Source organism: Brachyistius frenatus, unplaced genomic scaffold (assembly GCF_029030835.1).
Source record: "Brachyistius frenatus isolate BFR_SWC_R1_liver_20210118 unplaced genomic scaffold, ASM2903083v1 Contig_107, whole genome shotgun sequence".
NCBI lineage: Eukaryota > Metazoa > Chordata > Actinopteri > Embiotocidae > Brachyistius > Brachyistius frenatus.
Window position 1 is genome coordinate 995,374 of NW_027210706.1, and position 17,286 is coordinate 1,012,659.

The 17,286-nt window shown below is 39.0% G+C and overlaps 1 protein-coding gene across 3 annotated transcripts in view; it reads right to left on the reverse strand.

Annotated features, from left to right (window-relative positions):
• The window catches only part of il1rapl2 (interleukin 1 receptor accessory protein-like 2), a 444,417-nt gene that overhangs the window by 33,902 nt on the left and 393,229 nt on the right, over nt 1-17,286 (reverse strand). For all 3 annotated transcript variants that reach the window (XM_069712202.1, XM_069712201.1, XM_069712203.1), the window contains one exon: nt 1,391-1,523. In XM_069712202.1, coding sequence (XP_069568303.1) covers nt 1,391-1,523 — 133 coding nt within the window. The remainder of the gene's footprint in view (nt 1-1,390; nt 1,524-17,286) is intronic.

The window sequence follows — 17,286 nt, forward strand, 5'->3', positions numbered from 1 at the left end:
CAGCAGTCATACTGCAGCTCTCCACAGCTTACAGCAAAACATCCAACATTCAAATTTGACCAACTGTACTTGTCTGATTTGTTCCCACTCACAATTTCCCAGTCTAATGAAGGACTATGAAAAACATTACAGGTGCACTCACTTGCAGTTTTATATGAGCTACTCTGTCTTAATTGTGGATTTTGTTAACAACTGGACTGATTACTGTTTACATGTTGTTGCCCCACCAAAACTTTTTTTTTTATTGATGTTGCCATGTTGCAAAATGTCAATCAATTACTTTGATGAGTGGTTTCATAACCAATACAAATGGCTTTTTTTTTTTTTTTTTTTTTTTTACAGCAAAGTCTAGCACCATGCAGCATGTTTTTAATATTTCTGTTGTGCTAAATGTGTTTGCTAAGTACTGGAAAAGCCTGTCTATACATCAAATGATATACACTAATATTTTAGACATTTTCAAGCTTTATAGTCGGAGGGTGACAAAAGAGCAAAGCATTTGAAATCAGGTGAATTATATGAGCTCTACCTGACACATTTACTCTGTTGTATGGCTTTGATAACATTTGCTTTTATAAATATGAAAAGCAATATAGTATTTTATTGCACCCAGAGTGTACAATTATCTGTACTGCATTTGTCTACTGGAGAAAGTAAAATCATTATTATTATGCAACCGAAAAAGCTGTTGCTCTATATCCACTGAAACAATTCATTTTATTCATATTTTCCCTATAACTTAATCTTCCTGTGTATATTTTGGAGATTAAAATAATATCAATAAAAGTATTTAGCAAACAATTTCATTGATAGAGTTTAAATGTAAAATGTCCTCACACTGACCGTGTGTACGAGAGAGCGTGAGATTGTAAATGTTCTGATGGTTACCATGGTGATCCAGCAAGTTGTTCTAATGACATTTGATGCCCCGCAGACAATCAAGTTTTTCCCAATAGAGTCCAATGTAATTGGTCCCAATAGGGGAGAAAATGAATTCAATTTAACTTTATTATTAGAATTCATAACTTTTTTAGGAAAGTTGAGGAGAAACCTGTCAGAGAACCCTCAATTGGTCATAAATCATAAGAGAGTAAATTAGATCCTGACAAGTGCAGCTGGAGTCGAGCCTTTTCAGAAATTAATTAACAATAGAAACCTGTAAACTTGAGAGAATGTAATTGAAGCTGTCTGACAGTGTGTTGCAGCACTGATGCAGCTTAGAAAGAGCACTAATTATGTCTATTTAGTATTTCATCAACTTCAGTTCATTTTCAATGTACATGTTGGTCTTGGGTTTCTTTACTTTTTCTTTCCTCCTCCAGACAATAATTATGGGTAATACTGTATATGTGACTGAAGCGATATTTAATGTATATGCTGGCGTATTTACCTGACTTCACTTTCTTTAATATGTCCTGCTAGTTCTTCAACAAACTTTTCTCCTTTCATCCAGTAGATGATGGGCCTTCTGTTTTCTCCACTGTAGCCAAAAAAGGCTTTGCAGTCCAAACTGAGAGGCATACCTGCAACACACAGCACAGCACTGTTAGACAAAAGCATAACGCCACAAAATATTTTCACTGAAACTTTGAACTGAAACATGGCTGCAGTCCATTCTGAGAGAAAAACATATAAAAAAAAGACAAGACCATGATTTTGTTGAAACTGGATTTTGTTGCTTATCATATGAAAGGAATTATTGAACAAAGCTGGGACCTGTGGCATACACATTTGGTTCCTTTGTCATTTCTGCACAGAGACATGCAGGGGACAGTGGAAAGGCTGCTGTCTAGCAGGGTGTCTGCCTGCATCCCCTTGAAATAAGAAACTGAAAGAATCACTCCTGATGCCAGTAATACCAGTTTAAAAATAAAAGACGAAAAGATTTCTGGCCTCACAACAGAAAAAATACACTCACAATGTCCAAAGCTGCTGTGTATGATAAGTTGCAACAGTTCAGTCAAATAAATTTGTCTGTGGCCAGAAGTACCACACAAAAAACGTCAAATTAGATGGTGCAAAGTGAGGCAAATAGTAAGCTGCACAAATAGAAAAAAGCATATATAAGGATTTGTGACTGTAATTTATAAACCCATAAAGAAGAGAGGGAAATGAGGAAAATTAAAGGAAAATGAAAGACAAAGCTGGAGTTTCTGGTGAGTTTTTAGTCTGTCAACCACATATATTCCTCAAACACAGTTGCCACGGTAGCTTGGTACAGGTAACTTCTGGACAGTCTGCAATCATTTGGTGCAAACAACCAACGAACAAAAAGTCCAGAGGTGAAATTTGCATGCATAAAATGAAGCAGAAACTCAATCTGTACACCTTCACAGAAAGGAGTTGCAACAGTCGCTTCATACCCTGTATTCTGTGAAAAACTACAACCTCAGAAATACCACAAGGGAGCCGGCAGTGGAATAAACTGGTACCTGAATAAGGAATAAAACAAATTCATTGTTCCGTGATTCAATACGTTTAATATAGGCCTGCTGGGGAAAAAAAAAAAAAAAAAAATCAACAAATATTGCAACACACACATATAAACACTTATGTACAGTATGTGCAGACAGTGCCCACATGCGTTCTCACACACACTCATGTAAGACCTTGAAACCCTCACCACTGTGTGATTACAGCTATCAGTGGTGATGATGGAGTATTAATGAGCATTCTAATGAGCGCCACCTCGTTAAGCAGTCAATTAGCAGATAATTATGATAGACCTCAGTATTATCACAATGATAGCTCTATCAGCACAGTAAAGAACCAACATTGAATGTTAATATTGAGTGTACATCTGTGTGTTTGTTGTCAAACAGAACACTTGAACTGAAGGTTAACACGAAACATATTATACATTTCAGACGTTTACAATAGCCGATACTTTGATGTGGAGTGACTAGCCCTTGTGTGAGAGTGCAAATGGAGTTTTTCTCTCAGTGGTTAACAAAGTGCTCTTTCAATTTTGCCCTTATGTCACCCATTCAGCCACTAATGGCAGCATGGCTGCCATGGAAAGTTCTCCCGTGCCATTGGGAACAACTTGGGGTTCAGTGTCTTGCCCAAGGACACTTCAGCATGTGGATTGGATTGAACTGTGAACCCTGTAATGAGTAAGCACAACGCTCTACTACCTGAATCAGACCAGCAAAAAAATCTTCCACAAAGTGGTTATTGGTTGAATAAATTAGGTTTTGCCAGTTGGTAATATCATATGGAAATGTCTGATGATTGCATTATGTGTGGTGTCATTGCATCACTTATTTTGATTGATGGAATAGAGAGACGGGACTTCTGACAAAAATGATAACATTTCAAAAGGATAATTTCTAACAAGCTAAGTGAAGAAGTGGTCACCGAAGCCTCCTATGTCTTGCATGTATGTGTGTTAGTGGTTCTCGTGGTGTGAAGTGTTTGCTTTGCGCTGAGGCAGGCGGTACACACACGTAAACGCACGCATACTGCAGAAATCTGTTGAAAAAAGATCGAGATGAGAGCAAAATTGCTTTCGCTTGTTTGTGTGTGTCTTTGTTTTGTGTCAGAAGGTGTGTGAACAGGAGCTTTGCAGTAATTGATTAGCACCCTGAGGGTGTGTTTGTGTTCTCAGCATGTTATGGTGATTAAAATAATCTATTTTGTTTGCACGTGTGTGGCATGAGGGTGTGTGTAGGTTGGTGGGAGTGACTGTGTGTGACCTGTGTGTGACCTGTGTGTGTGTGTGTGTGTGTGTGTGTGTGTGTGTGTGTGTGTGTGTGTGTGTGTGTGTGTGTGTGTGTGTGTGTGTGTGTGTGTGTGTGTGTGTGTGTGTGTGCGCGTGCGTGTGCGTGTGTCTGCCGCAATCAGAAATTCTAGCCCTGAATCCAGTCTGCCTTTCATACAGCTGAGTACAGTCATCAAATAGAAAATTTGAGGCTATGACAGCAGGAAGTCGAAGAAGTCAAAAAAAAAAAAAAAAAAAAAAAAAAAAGGTTGATGCTGTATTGTTGTCATTTGCACCAAAGAAAGAGTTTGTACAAATGAGTGAAGGTAATTTTCTCAAGTTGGTGCATCATCATTTCACATTGCCGCTGAGTGTGATTACACCTAGATGCTGTTTTCTTTGGTGTGACACACAAAGGATGAACTCTGCCCAGCCATAAGACAGTTTGCAAACAAAAGACATGGTTAATAATTCAAAATCAATCTGATTCCCCTCTTTTTAAGTTTACTTCAGCCTGACAGACTTGTCTGTGGTTGTCAGTGTAGCTTCTTTGGCGTTCAGAAAACATAGATGCACATAAAGATGCAGCTGAATATGAGCATCAGCCCAGACTGTGGTTTGCCCTTGGTTCATTTTTTAATGCTGTTATCCAACCATGAGGAACTGCTGGTTATCAGACATCAGCATCTGTTTCCTTCTGCCTGCTCAGCCTTGTGTTTTCCAGCCGTTTCCTGTAAAAGGTTTGCTTTCTGTAAAAACTCTCCCTGTTACGTACTACATTTGATTTGTTCTCACCAGCCACAGCTATACAAATGTAAATTTCCTCATCTGAGTAAATCTTTGAACATTAGCAGCGTGGGTGTACAGCTAACATCTTTATCAGAGTTATCATCCAACTCTGCAGTTAACCTCAGCTCTTCAGAGCATTTCTGTGCCTTTACAGTTGCACCTTAACTCTTTTGGTGCACTCTGACAGCCACAGATGGCAGCTGCACTACACACCCATTAACAAACAGCCGGCAGACAAAGTTAGTGACTAGCAGTAACATGTAAGTAACATGTGACTAATTTGGAGGAGTACGGGAGGCGACCAGGACAAATATTGGCAGGTCGGGACAGGAGGTCACCGGAGGGGGGCTCTGCACTGGCCTCTGGGTGCACCTCAATGTTAACTCTATAAGGCTTGAAGCAGGCCACCGGGAGTGCATCGCTATGTGGAGGAGGACACAGGGTTGTCCGGTTGGGAGCGAGGCCAACCGCGGGTCCCTGACTAAAATAATAAAGCCTAGCTGGCCGTGTTAATTGATAAGAGAATTGAAGCAGACATTTAAACGTAATTCAAAAGGTACTTTCAGAAGAAATGAATGTATACAGAAGAGGTAAAGTATTTAAATTACCTTTGTAAGAAATAGCTCGCAGTGGTAGCTAATTAATAATTTAAAGTAGTTTGCACAACACTGGTGATTAGGTGGTGAACATGGTGGAATAAAGAACCAAATATATCCCTCAAAAGTTGGTGGAGACCAAAAGACAGCTCAGTCTTAACATAACCGCCTCTGCTGGATGTACAGATAAACCTGGGCTTGTTTCATGTTGCCACTGTGATTAGGTTGTTATGGCAGCCCTCCAGCATCTCAGAGTTTTTATTATTAAATAATAAAATGATGATGAATTAAATTATCAGACATGTTGTCTGATGCATCACGGTTTAAAAGTCAGGTATGAAACCTGTTTTCCACTCATTACTACAGTTTTTTTTTTCCTTTGACCTGTTTTTAAAAATACTCGGCAAAAGCTTTTGGAAACATTTAGTAACAAATATGCAATGAACACTTATTTCTTCAATTAAAATGCATTCAGCCCCAAAACACAGAAACTGAGACATGCCGTGTTAGTTGTACGCATCTCCACGCTGTTTAAACATCTCAACTCACTTTCTCCCAGATTACTATCACAAAATAATGTTTGTAAAATAAAACATTAAAAGTGTAAAGCATTTCACAGTATAGTCACAATAGAATAAAATCTGCCACTGATCAACGGTAGTTACTTACGTATGACCTGCTCTGATTAACGTCACTGCTAGCGACAGCTGGATCCAAAATTCCAGGAGGAACAGATTTGTGATGGCAGTGATGCATCATAACAACGAAAAGTGAGAGGATAGGACACAGGAATGTGGGAAATTCATAGAAACACGGTCTGTCTTGCTTCTTCCTCTGTAACTTTTGTTGCACCTCTTCACATCATTAGTCTTTTTCACTTGTCACTCTTTGGGGTTTTCTGCTCTCTCCTTGTTTTTCTAAAATAAATTCTCTCACACTTCTACATGTCAACCTGCCTTTTCTCTCAGTGTGTCAGGATTTTTTCTCTTTGCTATTATTCACCCTCCATTCCTCCTCGGTCTTTTCTTTTTCTAACTCTCCTTCTCTCTTTTTATCATTGTCTGTATAGAAATCTCTCACCTGAAGTGTCATAATGTAGACATAAATATGTGCTTTCTGTGCATGAACAAATATATGTTTTAAAGTAACCCAGGTGTTTTGATGTACCTAAAAACAAATTTAAGACTTGTAACAAAGGATGTAACAGGTAATATAATTAAACAATCTTAGAAATTGATTGTCATTTTTTCATGTAACCACACACTGGCCATATTTGGACAGGAAATGAGGAGAGCAGATAATAGTCAGGTGAAGGACTGTAGGAGAGAAGTAGGACAACCCTTAACGAGGGAAATGAATCACTGAAAACGATTTTACACACGCACACACACGCACACACACACACACACACACACACACACACACACACACACACACACACACACACACACACACACACACACACACACACACACACACTGAGAGAATCCTACATCAGTTGAATTGACAAATATGTATGAGAAAAAAGACCTGAGTTAATAGGCACAGAATTACAGACTTTGAGTGTCATATATTTTCATATTTCATATTTCATTCCATCTGTGATGCAACCCCTTCATTAAACCTTGGCCTACTTAACACCAAGACTGACGTTAAATAAAGGTTATTCAATTGAATTGTCCCTTTCCCCTGGAAATCCAGGGGTGTCAGGGGAGAAGTGGAGCCAGCATGTTACAGGACAGATGGATACGTTTTAATTAGTTCCTTGGATCAAATTATAGGATGGATTTTTATGCAGTGATTAATTTAGCAGTTCATAGTATCGGAAGGTTTTTGAGGGGGAAAATGTCAAAAGGGACGGTACTGTGAAATTAAATGAAATCAAACAAAGAGAGTGAATAATCGTCCGTTTCCTAGCTTAGATGGAATGTTTGGCACCCACTGACTAACACAGTGTTCAAAACCAGTCTCACTCCAAATCTGTTGTATCTTACGGACTACATTACACAGAAAACTGAAATGAATTACAAGACTTTTGCTTTTTAAAAGGCATGACATTTAAGCTCAATTCAAGACATTATTCTGTTTTCTATTTTCATTGATTACTAACAAAATGTGTGTCATTATCTATTAACATGAAAAAACATATTTTTTTTCACTCAAATTAGAGACCATTACCAATGAAAGCTATTTTGTACCTTATGTTTTTCTTGTAGATCAGGATTACCCATGAACTCATACAGTGCATGCACTCTTTCTTTTTTAACTTGTGTTTTTCCCTCAACAATAAACTGTCTTCTTTATGTCTGCGTAGGTTTGTGTTATGTTGTGTAGCACAGTTGAAAGTTTTACTGTAACAATGAAGCTAAGGGTACGCATGATATCAGTCATATTAGATAAACGAGAGGAAATTTTAAATTTCTTAAAATGCTCCTGATGCATGTGAACAGGGAAAAGCTAGAACCTTTGTAAATATTTCTAATTTCGTTGCTTGATCAACGTCAGCACCTGAGTTAGACACAATTCTGTGAGCAGTGGTCCAGGTGCTACAGCGATTTCCTCATGGAGACAAGTGTGCAGTCAATATCAGAAAATCGGCAACAGAGGCCCTTGAAATGATTCGCAAGGCCTAGTGCAATAAAGCAATGAGCTGGACGATGTGTTTGGAGCGACATTCACGTTTTTGAGGGGCAGAGCAGACCAAAAAAGCCAAATCAGGTCAGGCGCACAACCAGGTGGATTTTTTGTTTACATTTGGTGGGTTGTGCTTTGTGAATTCGTCCTCAAGGGTCCAACTGTCAACATCAAGTTATATTGTGATGTTCTGTGGTGTCTAAGGAAAATCCTTTGGTGTAAACGACCTGAACTGTGGGGTGATGGCACTTGGGTTCTCCAACATGACACCGCGACTGCTCAGAGCACATTAAAAATATGCAAGATTCTTGCCAGAAACATCGCAATAGTTGCTCTCCATCCCCCCTACTCACCAGATTTGGCTTCCTGACACTTCTTTCTGTTCCTCAAAAATGTGAAACAAACTTTGATGCAGAGTTTTCAGCTAAAGTCTCAGGTGCATTGAGAAACCGTGCTCTCAAAATTGTAACTCAAGTGCTGATGTTGATCAAGCGATGGAATTTGGAATACTTGCTCACGAAGGTCATAGTTTCCTCTGCTCTGTGCACATCAGGGTGCTGTGTTCTGTTTGTGCTCAAACAAGAAGGAGCAGTCTCTGAACTTTTTGACTTCCCCTTGCAAAGAGGCAAGGTGAGTTAAGTAAACCTGCACACACAGATGACAGCGAGTGCAGCAACACTTGTCATCATGACTCTGTCAAATAGTCCGGTCTGTAACTAAACAACACCAGTAATCCTATGACAGGAACTGTGTGTTGCTTGTCTTAGACATGTTGAATGATGGTGTGTCTGTCATTATATGATACATTGTAAAACAATTATTTCATAAGCTTTAAAGAACAATTCCATTAAAATTTGCTTGAGCCTAAAAGGATGTTGGCGCACGAACATCTTCACTTCTATTAAAGAACTGATGTGCAGTTAAAGCTTCATCTTACTTTACACATGAATCAGTTCCTCAAAGGGAGGTCTACATGTTTCATTAACATAATTAGTAGAAAACCTAAGTCCTGTCTTACCACCACAAGTGTGTATTAGCATGGAGCCTGAAAGGACTAAAAATATGTCAAGCCATATTGAAGCATGAAGCAGTTTGCTAAGGGCCACAGGATATTTGAATGTGTGTTTATAGCATATAAAAGGGAGGCAGTTGTCCAAAAGAAATTTGATGAGGGAGAAGACTTCTGACTGTCCACCTTCTGTGTGCTGCTCTTTTCTGATGTTGTTGTGCAGAATGTAGCTGATTTTGAAAGCTAGCTGCAGTCAGACAAGCCTTGTATAAGCACATTGTTTTATTCTGGCAGCAGCATGCTCCACTGACACAGACTTAACCTACGCACTGATCCTTTCCACTTAAATCTTGCCTATTTGCTGCCGACTTAAAAAAAAAACATCCTGCAAGAAATGCACACGGCTGAAAAAACACCAGTAGCCTTAATAAGTCCAGGCAGCTCCACTGTGTACTCAGGCTTTAATTTAGGGGCACCAATTGTCAAATATGGCTAAAAACTCTTGTCACATACCAGTGGTTTTTCATCCTGGAAGTCTGGAACTCAGGGGCTAACTAGCTATATTTGGGTGGTGATGAAACAACTTGGGTGACAAGAACATACATGCTGGATAGTATTTGTTTATTTTAACGGCAGAATGGATATGTAGGTTAAAGCTTATTCTCATTTCTAGTCCCAGAGTGGGGGCAGCTGGTAACACGCTGTATAACATTAAATAATTAGGGCCTGAGCACCAATGCTGCAAAAGCCCCATTGTTATTCAAGGAATTATTTTTCTCGTTCCTTATTATTCTTATGTAAAGTGATTTCCCATTTTGGAGGCTTTATCATATTCAAAAACTCATGAAAGTTGATACACATATGTCTCCCGGCAAAAAAAATTCATATTCTGCTGTGGGTGTGGCCAAATGGCTGGAGAGTGCTGTATTCTAGTGGAGTCGCGAGTGGGCGTGGCCAAATGGTTCAAGAGCGCCCCCTAAAGAGATGCCCCGGCCGCCACATTTACCTAAATTCACAAAATCCAGTGGGCACGTATATCACACCTAGACGCACAAAAAAGTTACATTGCACCATTATGTCAACTCGACAGGAAGTCCACCATTTTGAATTTAGTTGCCATTTTGGGCGATTCTTACACGTTGTACTTTAACGGACTCCTCCTAGGGATTTTGTCGCACTGAATTTTGTTTCTATGGATAGTTAGCATGTTTGGGATTAAATCTTATCAAAATAATTTGTGTTTGTTGATATGTGTGCCCGTGAAGAAGCGGCCATTTTGAGGGCCTCGCCATGAAACTACGAGTTGCTTTAAATCTTATGTACATGGACCGACCTTCTCCAAACATTACAGGTATAATAACAGCCCCGCCCTGAAGACCCCTGCGGGGTAATATTTGCTCATAGTCATAGCGCCCCCTGGTGGACACTGGAAATGACACTTTTCATACTTTCACATTCTACGTTGAGCTGGTTGATCACATGAACCGAAAGTCGGGTCACAATAACCTAAACATGTAGTTGATGATATATTGAAACTTTCGTTCGACTTTGTCAATGGGCGTCGCCGTGACGATGTGGCAAAGTTTGATGTCTCGCCGTGACACAGGAAGTTGATGTTTAAGGTCAAAGGATGCTTGAAACCTCACAAAACGTGTCACATACATCCGGCTTGGTGAGACGATACATCTAATGTGTTTTGTGAGTGGGCGTGGCCAAACAGCTCGCCAGCGCCCCCTAAACTGCAGCTCTGGCACCTAGTTTTACCTACATGCACCAAATTCGTTGGAGATGTGTATCACACTGAGATGTACCGAAAAGTGTCTCGGCATCATTAATTTGTTGTCGTCGATCGGTGTGACCGTGTCGAGGCGGCCATTTTGAGCGTCTCGCCATGAACCTGCAACTGACTGTAACTTTTATGTACATATTCCGATCTTCCTCAAACATTACATCTTTGATAGCAGTCCCGCCCTGAAGACACCTGATAGTAATATTTCTACATAGTCGTAGCGCCCCCTGCTGGAGACAGGAAACGAGACAAAAATAGCAACTTTAAGCGGGGATATGCAGTCCCTCACACGCTGCACGTTGGGGAGCCGGCTTCGGGGAGACGGCTTCGGGGAGACGGTGCGCAGAGTGCGAGGGCCCATATATCACTGCTTGCAGTTTTAATTTATATATATTATGCATTCCTTTTTTGCTTGCTGTGTGTTCAATGTCTTCAAGCAATAGCCAGCATGTTAATTCAGTGACCAAACAGCTGTTGGAGGGAACAGTATGATCAAGAAAACTGCACCTCTCCACTGAATGCAGCCTTTGTGTAGAGGGCACACTGGTGTAGCCTCTGAGCTACATCCCAATAAAAAAAGAGTATACCAGAGAATATCCAGGATCATAACATCAATACAGAGTTGTGAAGTGGGTAGAACTGCTGGTTCCAGATGTAATTTCACCCAGAAAACTGTTCTTATTATAGAAACAAATAAATTTACAGTATCATTCAAATCTAATTAATAGCATTATGGTGCTGAAGAGAATTCACACAAACAATTTAAACATGAGCATTTTATGTTCAAACATAAATTGGAAGTGCTCTGCACATCAGCAAATCTTAACCATGCAGGAAGTGAATAGGGATTTTACTTCCAGAACCCAATCACAATATGTTTACAAGCTAAAAACACACTTTAGGTGATATCACAAAACTGTTTGTTTTTTTAAATCCAAACTCAACCAGATGCAATTCTTCCTGAAATAACCCTGACCGTTGGGATACTCTTCCACAAAAGATGTGTGGCTGATGTAATGAGTGAAAGCACATGTATATTTCAGTAGAGAGTGAGATCATCTTTGCACAGACATCACACACACTCGAATGAAAGAAAAAGTCATCTAAACCTGAAACATAGTGTCCATCTGCCTGTCACTCCCTGTTTCTGTCTCTTTCATACACACACATACACACTTCATCAGACATGATACATCTCTGTCCATCTGTTCATTTAAAAGCATACACAGTGGAAGACCTTTAGGTGATTTTGAACACTGTGTATGTGTGTGTGCATGTGTGTGTGGACCAGGTATGGGGTGTGTGGGGGTTGTCTTGGTAACAGCTGAGTTTGGGGTCTTGGGCTCCAAGGGAACGCAGCTGCACATGGCAACACAGATGGTGCCTCATGCACATGCGCGGGCACATACACTCATGCACTGAGGCCAGATACTCAGATACAGAGATGCAGATTCACACACTCAGAGTACACACACACACACACACACACACACACACACACACACACACACACACACACACACACACACACACACACACACACACACACACACACACACACACACACACACACAGCCACATGTGGGCAGCTCAGCTGTAACCTGGGAGGCTGTTCACGCATTCATTTCGTCTATTTACAGACATCCTGCCTCTAACAAATTGTTCCATTTTAATTTTCAATCCTTTCTATTTTTAGGGGAGTGTGTATGTGGCGGAGAAGTTCCTCTAAAACCTCATCCTTTTTTGCCAACCACAGTTTTGGGGATGTCAGTATGACTGCTGCTTTTTTTTATTCATTGTTATTTGCTTTGTGTCTTTGGTGCCAAGTAGTCAATGCTTTGCTGCTTTCATGCTACACTTCCGTCTGCATCATTTTGTCACTCATACTGTAGCTACTACTGACGTCACTGATATTAATCTGTAAATTATGAGCTTCTGTTGAAGGTGCACAACTGAAATACAAAATGCATCACTGCTCGTGTATAAGAGGATTTCGCCATAAAAAAAAAAAAAAATCATTGAAATATTGTGGATCACATATTGGTGTGCTCCACACAGCTTGAAGGAATTCAGAAAGAAAATCAGTGAACTTATGTAGTCAAAATGTTGAACAGGTCCTTCCCTGCTTGATATCCATTGCAGGAGTTCACACAGAACATTGTAAATAACAAAGCAACATATAAACACTTAAAATAAAGTTGAATCATCTCTTCAATAAGAATTATTTGTAATGGTCATAATAATAATTTTCCCTCTGGACAAATGATTTGGCTGCATTTACAATGACTTATAATGACAAAGTCCCAGCATCAATATCCACTACATTGATCTGGTAGTTGTAGGTGCAGATAAATATGTTAAACATGGTTGTAGAATACAATGCAGATATCAAACTAGTGGTTTGTAAACTTTTTTTTACAGAAGTTGTGTCTCATTCGGGTGCAGTATTATGTTGGTAATGTCTCTGAAATGTATGAAGTAGAAGCTCCAGCAGAGACACATTTCAAAATAACAGTAAAATTAAAGGCCTAAAACATACATTATAATTTTTTGGTTGCTTACAAGATTATGCATTAGTTTTAGAATCTTAGCTGATGATATTTCAAGCTGTTGTTTGGATTACAATCAATGAATGTGTAATTAACATCATAAAATATCCTCAACAGATTGCAGCACAGCACATAGACCAGACTCAGTTTACTTAGAGCCCACCAACCATCGACAAGCACACATCAGTAACACTCTAGTGGTTCTTTTAACAGGTTGGTTCTGATGGGATCTGAGCCTGTTAACTCCCTTTTGCACGTTGACATTTTCATATCTTCACGCACATGTACACACGCACCAACATGCACAATGCATACCTCCCCAACACACACACACACACACACACACAGATACACACACACACACACACACACACACACACACACACACACACACACACACACACACACACACACACACACACACACACACACACACACACACACACACACACACACACACACACACACACACACACTCAGTTTGACTGCCCTGTTTAAGATGGCAGCTGTCCAATAATAAACACAATTTGTTTCTCTTCAAATTACCATTGCGACTGAATATTTTGACTGCTTATTGAAAAGATTTTGGCAAGATTTAAAAAGGAAATCAATATAAAAGTTTAAAGTTAAGGAAACTACGTGAAATGATTTCACAATAAATCTTTTCTCTTTCAATGATGGAAATCCATATTTAACATGTTTACAGGGATATGAAATCCTCAGAGAGCGCTGTGCAGATTTTCAATATAATTTGACATTACAATCTGACTGGGGAGACTGAATATTGTTTGATAAATATGAGCTGGAGAATCACTCCTTGAAATGCAGAGGCCCAATTTCCTCTCCAACAGGAAATGAAGCTGCCACAAAGTTGGAAAGAGTCATAGTTGATTATTCAAATAAACTAAATATTTTTCTCTCCATATCTGACTTGATCTCTCTTACATGTCTTTGTCCCCTTCCTTTACTTGATTCATCCCCAAAAGCTCACTCTTACACAGTCATACCACCTGCGTTGATTCCCACAGAATTAATAACTCTCCCAGGGAAGTAATAAAGGGAAATCCAACCTCCATCTTTGTCCGTACTTGTCCACTTTCTGACAGCTCTAATTAACCGAGTCCTTTATGCATATATACCTGACATCTGATTGGCTGGGGGGCTGGCCTCGTTAAAAACAGTTTTAAATTAACAGATGAAATTAGATAGGAGATTACGGCAGATATGCTTGACGAGGTTAATTAAATGACCAGTCAAGAGGGGCGTGTTTTAAATCCAACATCACCAACAGATTCAGAGGTGATATGGTTTCTCACACTGGAGTTTATGTCAGCTTCCAGTTTTTAAAAGCAGTTTTTAACTGTCTCTACCTTTGATAAATTGTTAACATCTTGATTTCAACGTGTTTATTTGATTACCATAAATGTTTTTGAAAAGCGGTACATAAATGTTATATTATATATTCATAAATATTATTATTCTAAATAAATGAGACCATCTCTGTGAGGTCATTAGCTTTCTGCCTTTACCAGATTCAATTCTGCATTTTACAAAAACCTGCCAACTATATTGCAATCTGCTATATCAATGGCACATAAGACAAAGAAGGACAATGTTTTACCGGTGCATAGTTCAATTTCAGAGTGTATGCTAGTTTTCATTAGTGTCTCAGTGGTTCTGATTTCCTAAACACATACCAGATACTGGTACCAGAAAGGCAAAGGATATCCTTCAAAGAAGAAGCAGAATTAGCTGTAAACACAACATCAATTTGTTTTAACATGACAAACAGAAACAAAGCAAAAGCATCATTTATGTTGAATAATGTTTCTTTCTTCCTGATGAATTATGTACAAATTATTGCTCCTTTGACCTCTTTTTAGTTGTTAAACACTACATTATTTGCTAAGTTTGTCTGTCTGTTGGGGTTAGGCAGCTGGAAAGAAGACTGGGTCTTTTAGAACTCATTGAAAACAGCTGCCTGTTGCTACAAGATATACAGCTGAAGATGGCAAGTGTGAATTAAAAAAGTGAAGATGCAATGTTAAAATCCCAAAAATGAGATCTGCATTTCTGACTAACAAGAATGCTGACATATTTTCTTTCAGTTTGTCACCATAGGTTGCCCTTAAACATTTTAGAGTAATTTAACCCATAGTTAATATAATAATGTTCATTTAACTTTAGGGCCAGGATTAGCAATCTATTTGTGCAGTAGGTAGTTGCTGCTTTAGGTGAGGATTTGGAAGAGGGGGAAGAAGTGGCCCCACATTGAGGTGTTTCTAATAATTTATCCACCTTACCTTTACATTTTGAGTTAGTGTTACAAATTAAGGCAGTAGAGACAATATGGACATGTTATCTGTGTGTAAGCCTGCAGTCCAACCCAGGTAAATGATCAACCATCACTGGAAATAAGGATATAAAAATATATATTTTTTAAATTATAATAGGATGGAGCAGATGGTTGTAGCCTTTAGGGCAGTTTGCTGTGAGCTGAATAAAGAAACAGGAATCAAGCGAAGTAAAATAACAGATAAAGGAAAGAAAAAAGCAAGTAAGCCCACACGAGGTTAGAAGTGCTAATAGTTTTGGTCTCAGTGGTGGTAGTGTGTATGTGTTTGGGGGGTTTCATGACAGAACTGGGTGGCAGGTGATGGCTGACTGACAGCTGTTACCCGAGGGTCCCAAAACATCCCAGAGTGTTCTACTTCTTTGGCTAAGAGTCAACGGTTAACAAAGTAAACTAAAAGGACGATTGGATAGGACATTTTATTTGGTCCCTGACTTATTGGTTTGAACAATTTTAATTATCTAAATGGTTGCTTGGCAGGTGCAAATACGCTGCAGATGAACTTTGGGTAAAGACAGTTATGTGTAATGAATAAGATAAATTTGTTCCCTTCAACGGACAGGATGCCATGTCCGTCACTGAAAAACGTTTAATCTATTGTCGTGTGTGCCCTTCTTCTGTTGTGGTTCTGGTTCTGTTTAGTGGTTTTCAGGATTTGAGCTGTGTCTTACAAAACTGTCATTTATTTTGTTGAGTGTGCACGTCTTTAATTTGCTATATTATAGGGTTCTGTTTAGGATAAACATTGCTTGGATAGTGTTAAGGAAAGATTGGGGTATGGATTAAAATATGTATTAATACTGTTGGTTCCACTTCTGTTGGGAGGCAGGTTCAAAATGAAGAAAACAAAAAAATACAATACAATACAATACATATAAGTATAACAGAAATAGCCCCATGAATGTCTCTGACCGTTGTTTATGTAAGTTCTCCTATGTGCAGCTCTGAGTAGAATCACTATAGTGATAAAAGTCTGAGGCTATGGTTAAATTATTAACTCCAGTTAGGTCTGGGGAATGTTTGTAGTAAAATAAGCCAATGAAACTCCCAAGACTCCCAAGTCAAAGTTCTACCTTTTCTACCAACCCTGATCTCCACCCTCTATTATAGAAAATATTATTAGTCCAGTTGTCTATTAAAATTATTAATAATTTAGAAACAACAAAAGTTGTTTCTTTTGCATGAAGTATAAAGGTCTAGGTAAATTTGCTTGGTGATAAATTTATATAAGTAAACAACATGCATGTACGTGTTTTGTTTATTGGTCCCATACTGTATACAACAGTATACAGAGCTTAATATTTTTTTCATAATAAAGCACGTAGTTTCTACATAAATACTGTGAATGTGTCAAAACAATTAGTCCATGGAGAAATGCCCAGAGCCTGTTATGAGCAACTGTGCTGTTTAGATGAGCTACTTGGACTTCCATAGGTTTGTAATGTCACACAGGTTGTGGTTATCAACAATTAGTTTGCTTTATCTTTATATGATCAGGTGTAATATTGTTAATATCATTATGCTTCTTACTCAAACCAACTTTCTTAAACCATAAACTGTTGAGGTGACTCTTTGAACATTACTGCCCTTCAAAGTTGGGCCAAAAGTTGCTATATCTGATGTCTTGAGGTCATAAAACCCTTTTTGTGAGGCTGGTAAGACGAGCAGCGCTGCCTATTGTAGCAGGAGAGTGAGTGCAAGAGGCCTCGTAACCTCCATTACACATCTAAAAGTGATAGAAACAAACTATTCCACTTAGGATGACTTCTCCTCTTGGTCCCGCTCCCACTGCTGTTAAAGGTGTGAAAATGTTAAGAGGAAGAAAAAAAAGGTGTTGCCCTTTGAGAACAAGCAGACAGAGGCC